Source organism: Cyprinus carpio, chromosome A25, assembly GCF_018340385.1.
Source record: "Cyprinus carpio isolate SPL01 chromosome A25, ASM1834038v1, whole genome shotgun sequence".
Taxonomy (NCBI): domain Eukaryota; kingdom Metazoa; phylum Chordata; class Actinopteri; order Cypriniformes; family Cyprinidae; genus Cyprinus; species Cyprinus carpio.
Window position 1 is genome coordinate 16,375,380 of NC_056596.1, and position 12,431 is coordinate 16,387,810.

The following is a 12,431-nucleotide window of genomic DNA, read 5'->3' on the forward strand; positions in this document are numbered from 1 at the left end:
AATGAATGTTTCATGATGGATTGAGAGTAAACAGTGGAGAAATAAATGAATTCTTTTCTCTTGAGTTAGCAGAGCAAATGCCAAGGTTAAAACGGCTGTATACACTTTTTATATAGCAAAACAGCTCCGGATTCAAAACGAATAACAGTATTTTCTTTAACGTTTGTTATTTATTTATTTATTCATGTAGATTTTTTATGTGTTCTTTTCTTATTCTCTTTTTTAGGGCTTTTCACACTGCGCTTAACCCCGTCGTTCTAAACCCCACTTTTAACTCTAGGTAGAGAAGTGTTTCACACTTAATTTAGGGTACGTTTACATAACAAAAATGTACTGAAAACAAAACAGTGTTTTTTCTTTGTGTTTTTGAAATGTTTCACATACAGATGGCAACATTGTCGAAAAGATCCCCGTTCACACAGATCTGCGAAAACGACTAAAAGCACTGTATTATTCCTGCTGGCCAGTAGTTGGCGATGTCCCTCTGTAAAGAAACACTGCACACCTGCGCACATACCAACAGATTTGCATTTTTGTAATTTACACAAAAACTCCATCTCATTTTCTCCTCCAACTTCAAAATCGTCAGGGTCGTATTACTCTTTTTTTTTTTAAAGGTTGTTTGACTTTCTTTTTACGTTTTTTTTGTTAACGGTGGTTCGGTTTTTTTTAATTTTGACTCTGGTTAAGTTTCCAACCTGATTACGTAATGCGTGAAGTCGAGCTAGTGCACAAGCATTTTTGGTTAAAAAGTATATATACATTTTTTTTTAAGAAAATGACTGATCGTTTTGTTAGATAAGACTCTTATTCCTCGGCTGGTATCGTGTCAAGCCCTTTAAAACTGCACTTAAACTGAAATTTGGACCTTCAACCCGTTGGCCCTAATTGAAGTCTATTATACGGAGAAAAATCTTGGAATGTTTTCCTCAAAATCCTTAATTTCTTTGCTATTTGAGACAGAATGAAGTGAGAATGTTGTGTGAATTTTGGGTGAGTTGGTTGTGAGGAAATTTTTAATCTGAAAGTGAACTAATCCATATGGCCAGAATGTGCATTTCTACACGTACAAAAGAAACGCGTTCAAACAGTGCCCCTGCGTCCTAAAGTTCATACTATCCATCCTAAATAGTATTTGTGATTACAATATGTGTGTCCCAAAGCAAAGTATGTTGAAAAGTGTATCCCAGAAGTCCCCGGATGGTCTACTATTTCAAGTCATTTTTTTAAGTGTGGATCAGTGCACACTCTAATGGCTAATATTACCCACAATCCATTGCGCTTTTGCAAAGGATTCGGTTCAGAACTAAAAACACGAAAAAAAGCGTTAAAAAGACTACAAACATAGCGGATGTGCGCAACCAACGGTTAAATAGAGAGGTTTAAAGGGGCTTGAGTAATAATCTGAATAATAAACAACATTTAACCTGTGTTTAACACAAGCTCAAGATCTTTTCATGCTCTACGACGGGAAAAAAAACTATATGTGTTTCTATAGTAAATATAATTCTGTATATATAATACGAAGTAGCGCGAGGCTAGATGTAAATAGGACTGACTCTACAATGTAAATAAGAACATTAACCTGCGAGAATTACATGTATATTTCAGACATCTTCGCTTTCATTTTGAGTGAAATAGAGTGAAATCGTTTAACTTAATTCACAGTGTAGCTTTTATGACATGTCTTTAGTTAAAATATGAGTAAATATGTAAATATTCATATGCCTGTATATGGAACAATTTTACCTTTCAGATTAATTTCTTTTGCGGGAATTCTGCTTTTTCAATTAAATAATTTGTCAAAACAGCATTTAGTTGAATTAGTAGCCTATTTTACATGAATGGCACTTTTAAAATATATAATTATTAATGGGGGTAAACTTTTATCTAGTTATGCTACAATTTAAAAGTACAGCCACATTGTTCTTGAAATACCGTCATCATCTATCATTTATTCACTCTCAAGTTGTTCCAAGTAGTTTCTGCTGAACACAAAAGATAGGATCTTTTGAAAAATGTTGGTAACCAAACAGTTGATGGTAGCCATTGACTTCCATATGGGGAAAAAATATATAGAAGTCGGTGGCTTCCGTCAAATGATTGACTATTTCAAGTGTTTTTTACCAAATTAGTACAAATCTTAAAGGAATATTAATCCAAATCCAGAAAATAGCAATTATTTCTTTAAACTGTCATAAATTCATATCCGATCCAGTGATCAAATAATAATCGTCTAAAGATCCTGTAGGTTAAACTGAATTCATGCAGAAAAAAATACTGAAAACTGATGTTAATTTATCCAGAAAGCCCGTTTGGGATCAGCAAAATACATTAGCATTCCTTAAGACTTTTTTTTTTCTTCTTCTTTTTTGATTTTGCTTTTAATTTTTAATTGTCTTTAAGTGTTAGATTTATATAAATAGTGCTATTTGTATATTTACACTTGGAATTTTTGTTTTTGTAAATTAATTGTTTTCATAACTGAACTTGAAACCCTAAAAATGAAAACTCTTTATGAATATATAGCCTACATCACACATGCTAAGTTATTGATTGAACTTTTCTCACCACACGATGGAGCAGTTTCATTAACAAAACATATTTAAAACGGCACAGAATGAGCTTTTTACATCTTAGGCTATTAACTAAAGGCTAATAATCAGTCTGTTGTCAGATTTTAAGTTAACCTGCTATCCTATAGGCAACTTTTTACAAATTATTTAGTCTGAAACTGATGCTTAACATTTCAACTGTCATCATGTATGAGATGATTATAAAAAAGATATTCTGTATTCTAAAAAATAAATAGACATTTCATTTTTACAGTACTGCTAAAACACTAATCTCCTGTGCATGTTTCTCCTTGAGCAGTCTGTGCTGGTGAAACCCTCCTGCCAGCTAACCATGACACAGCACATCCCCGGCTCTCTGACCTCTTTACTCCTGAAGTACACACTGTACTTACAGAGGAGAAATATTCACAGCATCCTCTTGCGAAACTGCTCCATCCATTTTTTTTTCTAAAACATATGCATTTTCATTGTGAGGTTTGCTATTTGTGTGTTACACCCAAAAAAATAGATTCAAGGCTTCAATAGTCTGCATTATAATTATAGTTATATTATATGTTTTTTGGTTTTGTGTATATATATATATATATTATATATTATATTATCTATATATATCTATATATATATTATATATATATATATTTATATATATTATATAATTATATATAATATTTTTTTTTTTTTTTTTTTTTTATTTTTTTAGTTTTATTATTTTTTCTATTATTTTTTATTTATTTTTTAAGTTTTTTCTTGTGTTGGCTTTGATATGAACTTTTTTTTTACTAAACATTTTTAAAACCGAACGTTTTGAACATTTAGAGAACATTCATAAATAAAGTTTTTATAACTTAACGGGAACGTTAGCATTACGTTCTTACAACATATATTTGTTAGCTGGGTTTAATCTGTTTACAAACAAATAAATACGAAAATAACAAGAAATCTGTTTACAAACAAATAAATACGAAAATAACAAGAATACTTGCATTAAACATGCAACATCATGCAAGCCACGCCCAATGACATGTAAACCCGCGTTCCCTCGCCCTCACGCGTTCTAGTGTAAATGAATCCATTGATGTCGGTTTCTTGTGTAGATGTTAGAATGGAGGTCACGTCTTGGATGTTGGTTGTGATTTTCGATGTTAGGCGAGGAGCCACGCCCACTCGATTCATATGTAAACTACCCATGTGACGTGAGTGCGTTCCTCGCCTCATAAAGGGGGGGGGAGTTTGAACGTGCCTCTGCTTAATGATATAAACACCATGTAATCAACTCCACGAGCCGTTGGCCAGCGGCAGTGCGCTCTAACGGCTTTTATCTCAGCAACGGGGTCATCCGCTGAAATTTGCAGGGTCGAAGGGGTTAGTTGACGCTGGTTGTACGTCCAAAAGGTTGCCATTGTCCCGGCAGGTCGCAGTTGGGGCCTAAGGGAATGTTCGCATAGTAGTAGGAAACATACACTTTAATTAGACACAATCCAATGAAATCTTTAGAAATCCTGCGGCGTTTTCACTTAAGTTGATGGGGGGGAAAATTGCGCTTTGCGTGTCATGTGTCCTGTCTGTTCAATGGGAGGAAGCCACGGCGAGCATGCTAGCCGAACCCCGTTAGGTTTGGTGTCTCTTCCTCTCAGCAGCAGTGCGGAAAAACCACACCGCGCGGCGTTCCGGCCAGACTTCACTGAATATCACTGCAAGACTACAGCTACATACCGGTGAGACGATAGCTGCCGCGAGTTAGTAGATTAAAGCGCATTACATAAAAAAAGCTATAGAGTTAAAGCGCAGAATATGCTGTTTTGGGTAGTAGTTTCTGTCTGTATGTAATTATGTATATATATTGATTCTACCACTACTAGATTGTGTCACAGCCTCACTGTAATGTGCAGAGAGATAATCATTCATTCCTGAAGAAAGCAACAGTTTAGCTGTGATGTGACGTAATCGTCATCATCAAAAAAAAAAAAAAAAAAAAAAAAAAAAATAATAATAATAATAATTTACTAATAATTAGACGCATTTTCACTGCTTTGGACTCAAACACGACCTGTTGCTGCTTGTTTCGAAATAAAGATTGTGATCAGGTACTGAGGTTTAAGCAAATGCATTTCTTTGTCATGTAAGTTAGCGGTGATTTGCGAGCATTATTGGAGTATCTGAATCATGCTGGTGCATCATTCGGCTCTGTGCGTCACTGAAGCCTACGTGCTTCAAGACATCTGTACTTCTCGAGAAAAAAGATGCACTTCTTGCTTTCTGAACTGCAAAGGATTCTGGGACTTCTGCATCTGGGTGCATCTGGGGTCGTCCGCATGCTTGAGCACATAAAAGTCCCGTTTTGCACATTATTCTTGCGCAAGATGAGTCAGTATTTCATTCAGCATGTGTAGAATTTCCCCATTTACGACCTCGAAATGAGTCGAGTTTGCGTCAGCCTCCTTAAAATTACTTTTAATTACTGTGATAAAAGAATCAGTGTTATTTTACTATATAGTTGAGATTATATTCTAGATTTAACATTTTGGATTCATTTAACTTATTTTAATGTTTTATTATTATTATTATTATTATTATTATTATTATTAAATATGTCTATAGTTGTTAATTTTGTTTTAGTTATTTTAGAACATCAAGTTACTAAACTAAATGGAAATAATTCCTTGGCAATGTCTTGCAATAAAATACTTTATTTTATTTTGTATATAACATTATTATTATTATTATTATTTATATATATATTTATTATTTATATATATATTTATAAAACAATATGTAAATCTAATGTAGTTTTTTTTATTGTTTTATTTATTGGGTGAATTTAATCGATTCATCAGTGCATGTTCTACAAGGTCTCTCAGGTGTAAACATAATTAATTAAAATGTTTAGTTTTCTATCAGTGAGAGGATTAAATCATGAGTGAGAGGTTTGTTGATCTCCTTCTACGTGCGTCTGCGGGCACAACACTGCAGAGGCTGGACGGCGTGAGGGAGGAAAATAGTGCTTTGCTCTTACACCTTTAACCTTTTCTCTCACTGCGCTTGACATGAAGATAGGATGGCTACATCCCTTAGTGGACGCCACAGTGACATGTGAATGATCCTTCAGAGCAGCTGTTCGTGTCAAAATGCCGTCTTAAGAAGCAGTTCAGATTCACATTACCCACAGTTCTTTCCTTCTGTCTACTGCAAGCGAATCAATGATGCGTTTAAATTAAAATGCATCCTAACTGAGGAGTTTCTGTCTCCTGCAGCTGAAGATGGCCTCTACAAAGGAGAAGCTCATCACTCACGTGAGCAAGGAGGAGCCCGCGGGGCCCACTAACAAGGTGACAGTGGTGGGTGTGGGGATGGTTGGAATGGCCGCTGCCATCAGCATCCTCCTCAAGGTCAGTGAGTCACATACTGAGCACATTATATAACCGACAACAACATTCATGCTTTGCCATTTAAAATGTTTCAAATTCATTTTAAAATCAAAGTAAATGACTGATTTATTTTGAAATAAAATAAGTAAAATTGCCCTCTGCATTTTTTCCATTGGTGTGAAATGCAGTTGATGAACCTACAATGCCATATTAAGAAGAAATATAGTGTAACTTCAAATTTACTATGGCTAGGCAATAAAATCAAATCCTAAACTCAAGATTTACAAGTGTTTATTGGCCATTAAGAGGTGGAGAGGCTTGTATTATCAGTAGAGGAGTGTTGATGTCGGTGCATGTGTTGTGCAGGATCTGACTGATGAACTCGCCCTAGTTGACGTGATGGAAGATAAGCTGAAAGGAGAGGCTATGGACCTGCAGCATGGAAGCCTCTTTCTCAAGACGCACAAGATAGTGGCGGATAAAGGTCAGATTTCATAATTCACTTTTATATGAAAATGTGAGTGGGAAAAAATGAGAATTTATGGTTGATGATAAGGAGCAGACAGTTTGACTGGTGCTGATTTGGTAATAATGTACCAGTGAGGTAACCTTGAGTCTGAAATATGCAACATAATTACAGAATAGTTTACTATTTAAATAACAGAAGTAAAATATTAAAATTTAAAGCAGCATGCAACAATTTAAAAGGGAACTGCATATATAAACTTACTGAACTTGGATATATAAAATATTTTGAAAAGGAAAGATTTAATTTTTTTTTTTTTTTTTTTTCTTCAATTAACAAAATTGATGAACAACTTACTAGTTTGCTCTGACCTAAAATAATCATTGTCCCCCTAAATGCCCAGACACACCACATTGACATCAAATAAGTAGCATCTGGGCCAAAAAGCTGTGCTTGAACACACTGCAAAGTCTACAAACTATGGCCAACTAGCACATACGTTCTGTGCCTGCGTGAGAGAAAATGACTCTCCATACCAGCAGGTGGCAGCAGTTTGTATTCGTGATTTCAAAAGGAAAACCGTAAGAGTTAAAACTGTGGCTGTAAAAACCTTAAAGCTGCACTTGCTCACCATTTTCATACCAAAGATGAAAAATAAGAGCTCTTGAATTTTGTTACTTCCATTTTTCTTCTCGTATACTGGTTCACTAAACTGGAGTGATCTGAACCTCAGCAACAGGTTTCACCATCAATTTAACATGCTCGGGCATCTAAAAAGCCTCAGTTTGACCGGTGCCAACTGTGTGCAACTCAATGCAAAAAATAGTTAAGATACTCAACTAGTGCTCATCACGCATAAAAAAAACATAAAAGACTTGATTAACGTTCACAGTTGGTTCCAGTAGATCCTACGTTAACATTTTGCTAAGCTAACAAAGTGCAAACGCACAAACATATTGGTTTTAATTGGATTGAGCTCTTATTTACAGAGCAACTAATCTGAACAACTCTTCATGCACAGCAGCTCCCACAAGCGCTCATGACGTGAAACGGATAAAAGACAAAATTGTATGAAGTCTAAACCCTAGGTCTTTAACCCTGCTCCTGGGTCCCAGCTGTCCAGCAGAGTACAGCTACAACCCTAATCAAACACTGAACCATCTAATCAGTCTTCAGGATTACTTAAAACATCACAGGCTAGGTGAGCTAAAGCAGGTTGGAAATGAGCTTTGCACGACAGTGCGTCCCTAGGAGCAGAGTTGAAGACCTAGGGTCCAAACCAGGGGTGACCAGTCCTATTCCTGGAGATCTACCTACCTGCAGAGTTCAGCTCCAACCCTGATCCAACACACCTTTCTGTAATTATCAAGGGCTTCTTATTAGTTAGATCTGTTCGGTTGGGTTTGATCAGGGTTGGAGCTGAATTCTGCAGGGAGGTAGATCTCCAGAACAGGACTGGGCACCCCTGTCTAAACAAATATTTGCAATTATTCAGTCTTGGTGTGCATTTTCCAAAAACATCATGAGCATAATCAGACTGTAGAGACCATTGGTTTCTACCATCTACTTAAGCTTGGTCTTAGCAGGCCTTGAGAGTGTTTGATAGGAATATATAAACCAGGGGAATGTGAGATCTTTCCAAAATTGATCATTCCATGTGATTTCCAGACTACAGCGTGACGGCAAACTCCAAAGTGGTCGTTGTGACCGCTGGAGCCCGTCAGCAGGAGGGCGAGAGCCGCCTGAACCTCGTCCAGAGGAACGTCAACATCTTCAAGTTCATCATCCCCAACATCATCAAGTACAGCCCCAACTGCATCCTTCTGGTGGTTTCAAACCCAGGTATGTCATTCCTGGGCTGACATTACGACTGAACGTCCTTTTGTGCTCAAAGGTTTCTGTTGACTTTATGTAGCAGAGACTGTAAACCAATGTCATCTTCCCTTTAGTTGACATCTTGACCTACGTGGCCTGGAAGTTGAGTGGTTTGCCCAGGAACCGTGTGATCGGCAGCGGCACAAACCTGGACTCTGCTCGTTTCCGTCACCTGATGGGAGAGAAGCTGGGCATTCACCCATCTAACTGTCACGGTTGGGTCATTGGAGAACATGGAGACTCCAGCGGTGAGGACCGCAAAGATGATTGGGAGCACAGATGTGCTTCAAGAGCACAGTGAACACCAATCATTTTCTTCATAAAATGTAAATGTCCTCTTGCTTTTGTAGTTCCTGTGTGGAGCGGAGTCAACGTGGCTGGAGTGTTCCTCCAGGGTCTGAACCCTGACATGGGAACCGATAAAGACAAGGAGGACTGGAAGAGCGTCCACAAGATGGTGGTTGACAGGTGAATAATTTATATAACCATCTAGTCATTCATATGTGGTTTAGAACGACAAATAGAAGGGTTTTAGAGAGAGAGGCCAAGGGTTAATAGTCGTTTCTCTTCATTTGTATATGATCTCTAATAGATGTGTACTCTTTGTTGCCATTAGAAAGCCTATAAATCAGACCCTTGTGTAAATGTATTTAGTCTGGACTCGTGGTTGTTTATCTGTGTTTAATATAAATCTGGTTTGTATTGGCAGTGCGTATGAGGTTATTAAGCTAAAGGGTTACACTTCCTGGGCTATTGGTATGTCTGCAGCTGACCTGTGTCAGAGCATCTTGAAGAACCTACGCAAGTGTCATCCAGTTTCAACTTTGGTCAAGGTGAGATTCTCTTGTTTATTTCTGGACGACCAGCCATATTCATTAACCAAATACTGGGAACCATAATTTTTCTAGTATGGAGAGTCAAAACATAAATATGGACATATATAATAATAAATTCCATTCCAAAACCACCAACTAATGACTACATAGGCAACTACCTCCTATGGCAACATCCTGGTCCAAGTCCAAGTGAGGGAGTTGAGAAGCTCTTCATGGACACCAACTCCTGTGCGATACAAACTTAAAGTGCAGAGACAAACTGACTAACATTCACAGTTGGTTCCAGTATTTTAAGTTGAATCGTTAGCATGTTGCTAAGCTAAAAAGCTTATGTACCGAGTACCCAATCTGAACAACTTTTTGTGTGCCACAAATAGTGCTCATCACGCAAAGAGCATAAGACTTGATTACCATTCACAGTTGGTTCCAGTACGTCTTGTGTTAGCATGTTGCTAAGCTAGCAAAGCACAAATATCAGGTGAAAATTTAATTGGATTGATGGTACCAAGTAACTGACCTGATCAACCCTTCGTGGAGCGCATGTCCCACAATTGCCACAAACGCCGCAAGGGAATCGTACAAAAGAGTTGACTGATGTTCACAGTTGGTTCCAATAGATCTTATGTTATTATGTTGCTAGCCTAACAAATCACAAATGCACAAACATTGGGTATGGTTTTAATTGGATTGATCTTTCTTGCATACGAGTAACTGATTTGAACAACAACTCTTGGACAACAACTCCCACAAGTGCAACAAATAGCACTCATCAGAGCGTGAAAGACTTGATTGTTCAAAGTTGGTTCCAACAGATCTTGTGTTAGCATGTTGTTAAGAAAAGGACAAATATTTGGTTATCGGTTATACTTTGATTAAACTGTCTTATATACCGAGTAACTGCTCAGAACAACTCTTTATGGACCGCAACTCACACGAGTGTCACAAATTTCACTCATAACGCAAAATGCAATGAAAGACTAGACGTTCACAGTTGGTTTCTGTAGATCTTATGTTAGCATGTTGCTAAGCTAACAAAGCAAGCACAAAAGCACACAAATTGGGTACACATCTAAGTACATACAACTAATTTAACTTCTGATGCTTCAGTACTGAATGCAATTATTGAGGCAGTATGCATCTACATCACTAGCGTAGCAACATGCTTATGGAAAACTATCGGAAGCCATTGCAGGTTGTTTTCAAACCAACCGAGTTTCCTTTGTGAGGTTTCATTGCACTTTCTGAATTCCTCTGTCCACCATTTTGGATGAAATGGTTCTCCGAGTTTGTCCCAGTGTGTTCTGGGATTGCATTATCTTCAAAAGGTACATGTGGTGCTGCTTTATATTAGGCAAAAATTAGGTATCTATTAAGTAAGAATAATTTAATCAGAACAGCCTGCGATGTCTAAAATTGTTGGCTAGGTGATTAGCTTGCTAATTTTGGGACAGAGCTGTTAAAAGACAACAGAGCCCCATTATCTGACACTTGTTGCATATTCACAGGGAATGCATGGTGTGAATGAAGAGGTCTTCCTCAGCGTGCCTTGCATCCTGGGTAACAGCGGCCTGACGGATGTTGTCCACATGACCCTCAAGTCAGACGAGGAGAAACAGCTGGTGAAGAGCGCTGAGACCCTGTGGGGCGTTCAGAAGGACCTGACCCTGTGAAACGCGGTTTCCTCCAAAATGTAGCCAGTGTCACAAATTACAAACCCCGTTGTGTCCTGCCTATCTCTGTCCTGACCTCATAACCTCACTGCCTGTAACATTTATCTCCACGTCAGTCTCAGACATTCAGATTGTAACACTCCGTATTTAAACCATTTTAGCTGCAGAGGAGAAATGGTTTATTCCTGTTGTCTTGACAAGACAAAGATCATCAACCTTTGTAAAAGTTTGTCTAGGTGCGTACTATTATATATTTAAGAAAGAAGCACTTGTGAACAAAATGATGTGCAATTTGAGCATCTTATTTTATTCCTTTCTGAGGTCAGCTAGCATTCCGTCCTGTATCACACAGTTGATCATTTCAGCAAGACCAACATGTAAATCCAAAGCTGCAAAATATCAGTTTTATAAAATTTCATGGTGTGTTTACATGTACAACAAAATAAAGATTTAAAAATCATCTCAGAAACCTGGAAATTTATTTTATTTTATTTTTTTGCAGGAATTGACAAATAAAAAGACATGCGCACAATTCTTATTTGTGAAACAAGCAGAACAAAAATCTGTAAATTGGTCAAAACTTTTCATGCATAACTTATTGAATTGAATTACCTTAGAATTGTTTTTTTTATGTACAATATTGATTTTTTTTAATTAAATGCAACAATTAATGCAAGAATGGTTTAGCACATGATTTTAAATTTGCGCATTGAATTCGTTCCAACAGTTTAACTTGGAACTGGTTTAAAAGAATGGTTTTATGAACAATTTTGAATTGTCACATTGAATTTAATGCAAACTTTCTTTTGAACCTCACATTCAACAGTTGGTAAAAAAACTAAAGCTGAAATTGGGTTTTTATTTTAGAAACAAGTCATGTTTTTCCTTTGAGACCCAAAGGAGGCTTGTTGCTGCCACTTTCTTGTCAGTGCTGGACTATGGCGATGTTATATACATGAATGCTTCCATCACAAGCTTGAAACTGTTGGATACTGTTTATCATGGAGCTCTTAGGTTTATCACAAACTTTAGAGCACTTACTCATCAATGTTCTTTGTATGATCGGGTTGGTTGGTCTGCATTGTCCACCCGTAGACTTAATCATTGGTACATTTTTATCTATAAGGCAATTCTTGGTCTACTTCCCCCATACCACCAATCTATATTGAAAAGAAAAGTACAGGAAGATATTGTCTTCGTTCTGAGGACTTATTATTATTATCTGTCCCTCAAGTCTGGACCGAATTGGGAAAAGGGGCGTTCAAGTATGCGGCCCCCTGCACTTGTCCTGAATCTTAAGGAGCCAGTTTCATTGGTTGATTTTAAATTACTTTGAAATAACATGGAAGCTACACAAATTTGCTGTAGATGTTATGACTGACTCAGTTATGACGGACGATCCTTGCTGTTGCTTATCGCTTGCGATAATATGTGAAATTCTGATTTCTTATGACTTTATAATTATTTATTACTTGTACAAACTGTTATATGTTTTTATGTTTGTAATCTTGTTAATTGTGCTGCTGCCTGTCTTGGCCAGGACGCTCTTGGAAAAGAGATTTTTAATCTCAATGAGTTTTATTCTGGTTAAATAAAGGTAATAATAAATAATGGTTTTCTCTTAGTATGGTTTTATAAACAAT

The 12,431-nt window shown here is 37.0% G+C and overlaps 1 protein-coding gene across 1 annotated transcript; it reads left to right on the forward strand.

The window, feature by feature from the left end:
* Positions 1 to 4,193: 4,193 nt before the first annotated feature.
* On the forward strand, positions 4,194 to 11,248 carry LOC109062325 (L-lactate dehydrogenase A chain-like). Its single transcript, XM_042715716.1, has 8 exons — positions 4,194 to 4,291; positions 5,828 to 5,962; positions 6,308 to 6,425; positions 8,076 to 8,249; positions 8,357 to 8,530; positions 8,633 to 8,750; positions 8,992 to 9,115; positions 10,624 to 11,248. The coding sequence occupies exons 2-8, from the start codon at positions 5,834 to 5,836 to the stop codon at positions 10,786 to 10,788; spliced, it is 1,002 nt and encodes a 333-aa protein (XP_042571650.1). The 5' UTR covers positions 4,194 to 4,291; positions 5,828 to 5,833; the 3' UTR covers positions 10,789 to 11,248.
* Positions 11,249 to 12,431: the final 1,183 nt, after the last annotated feature.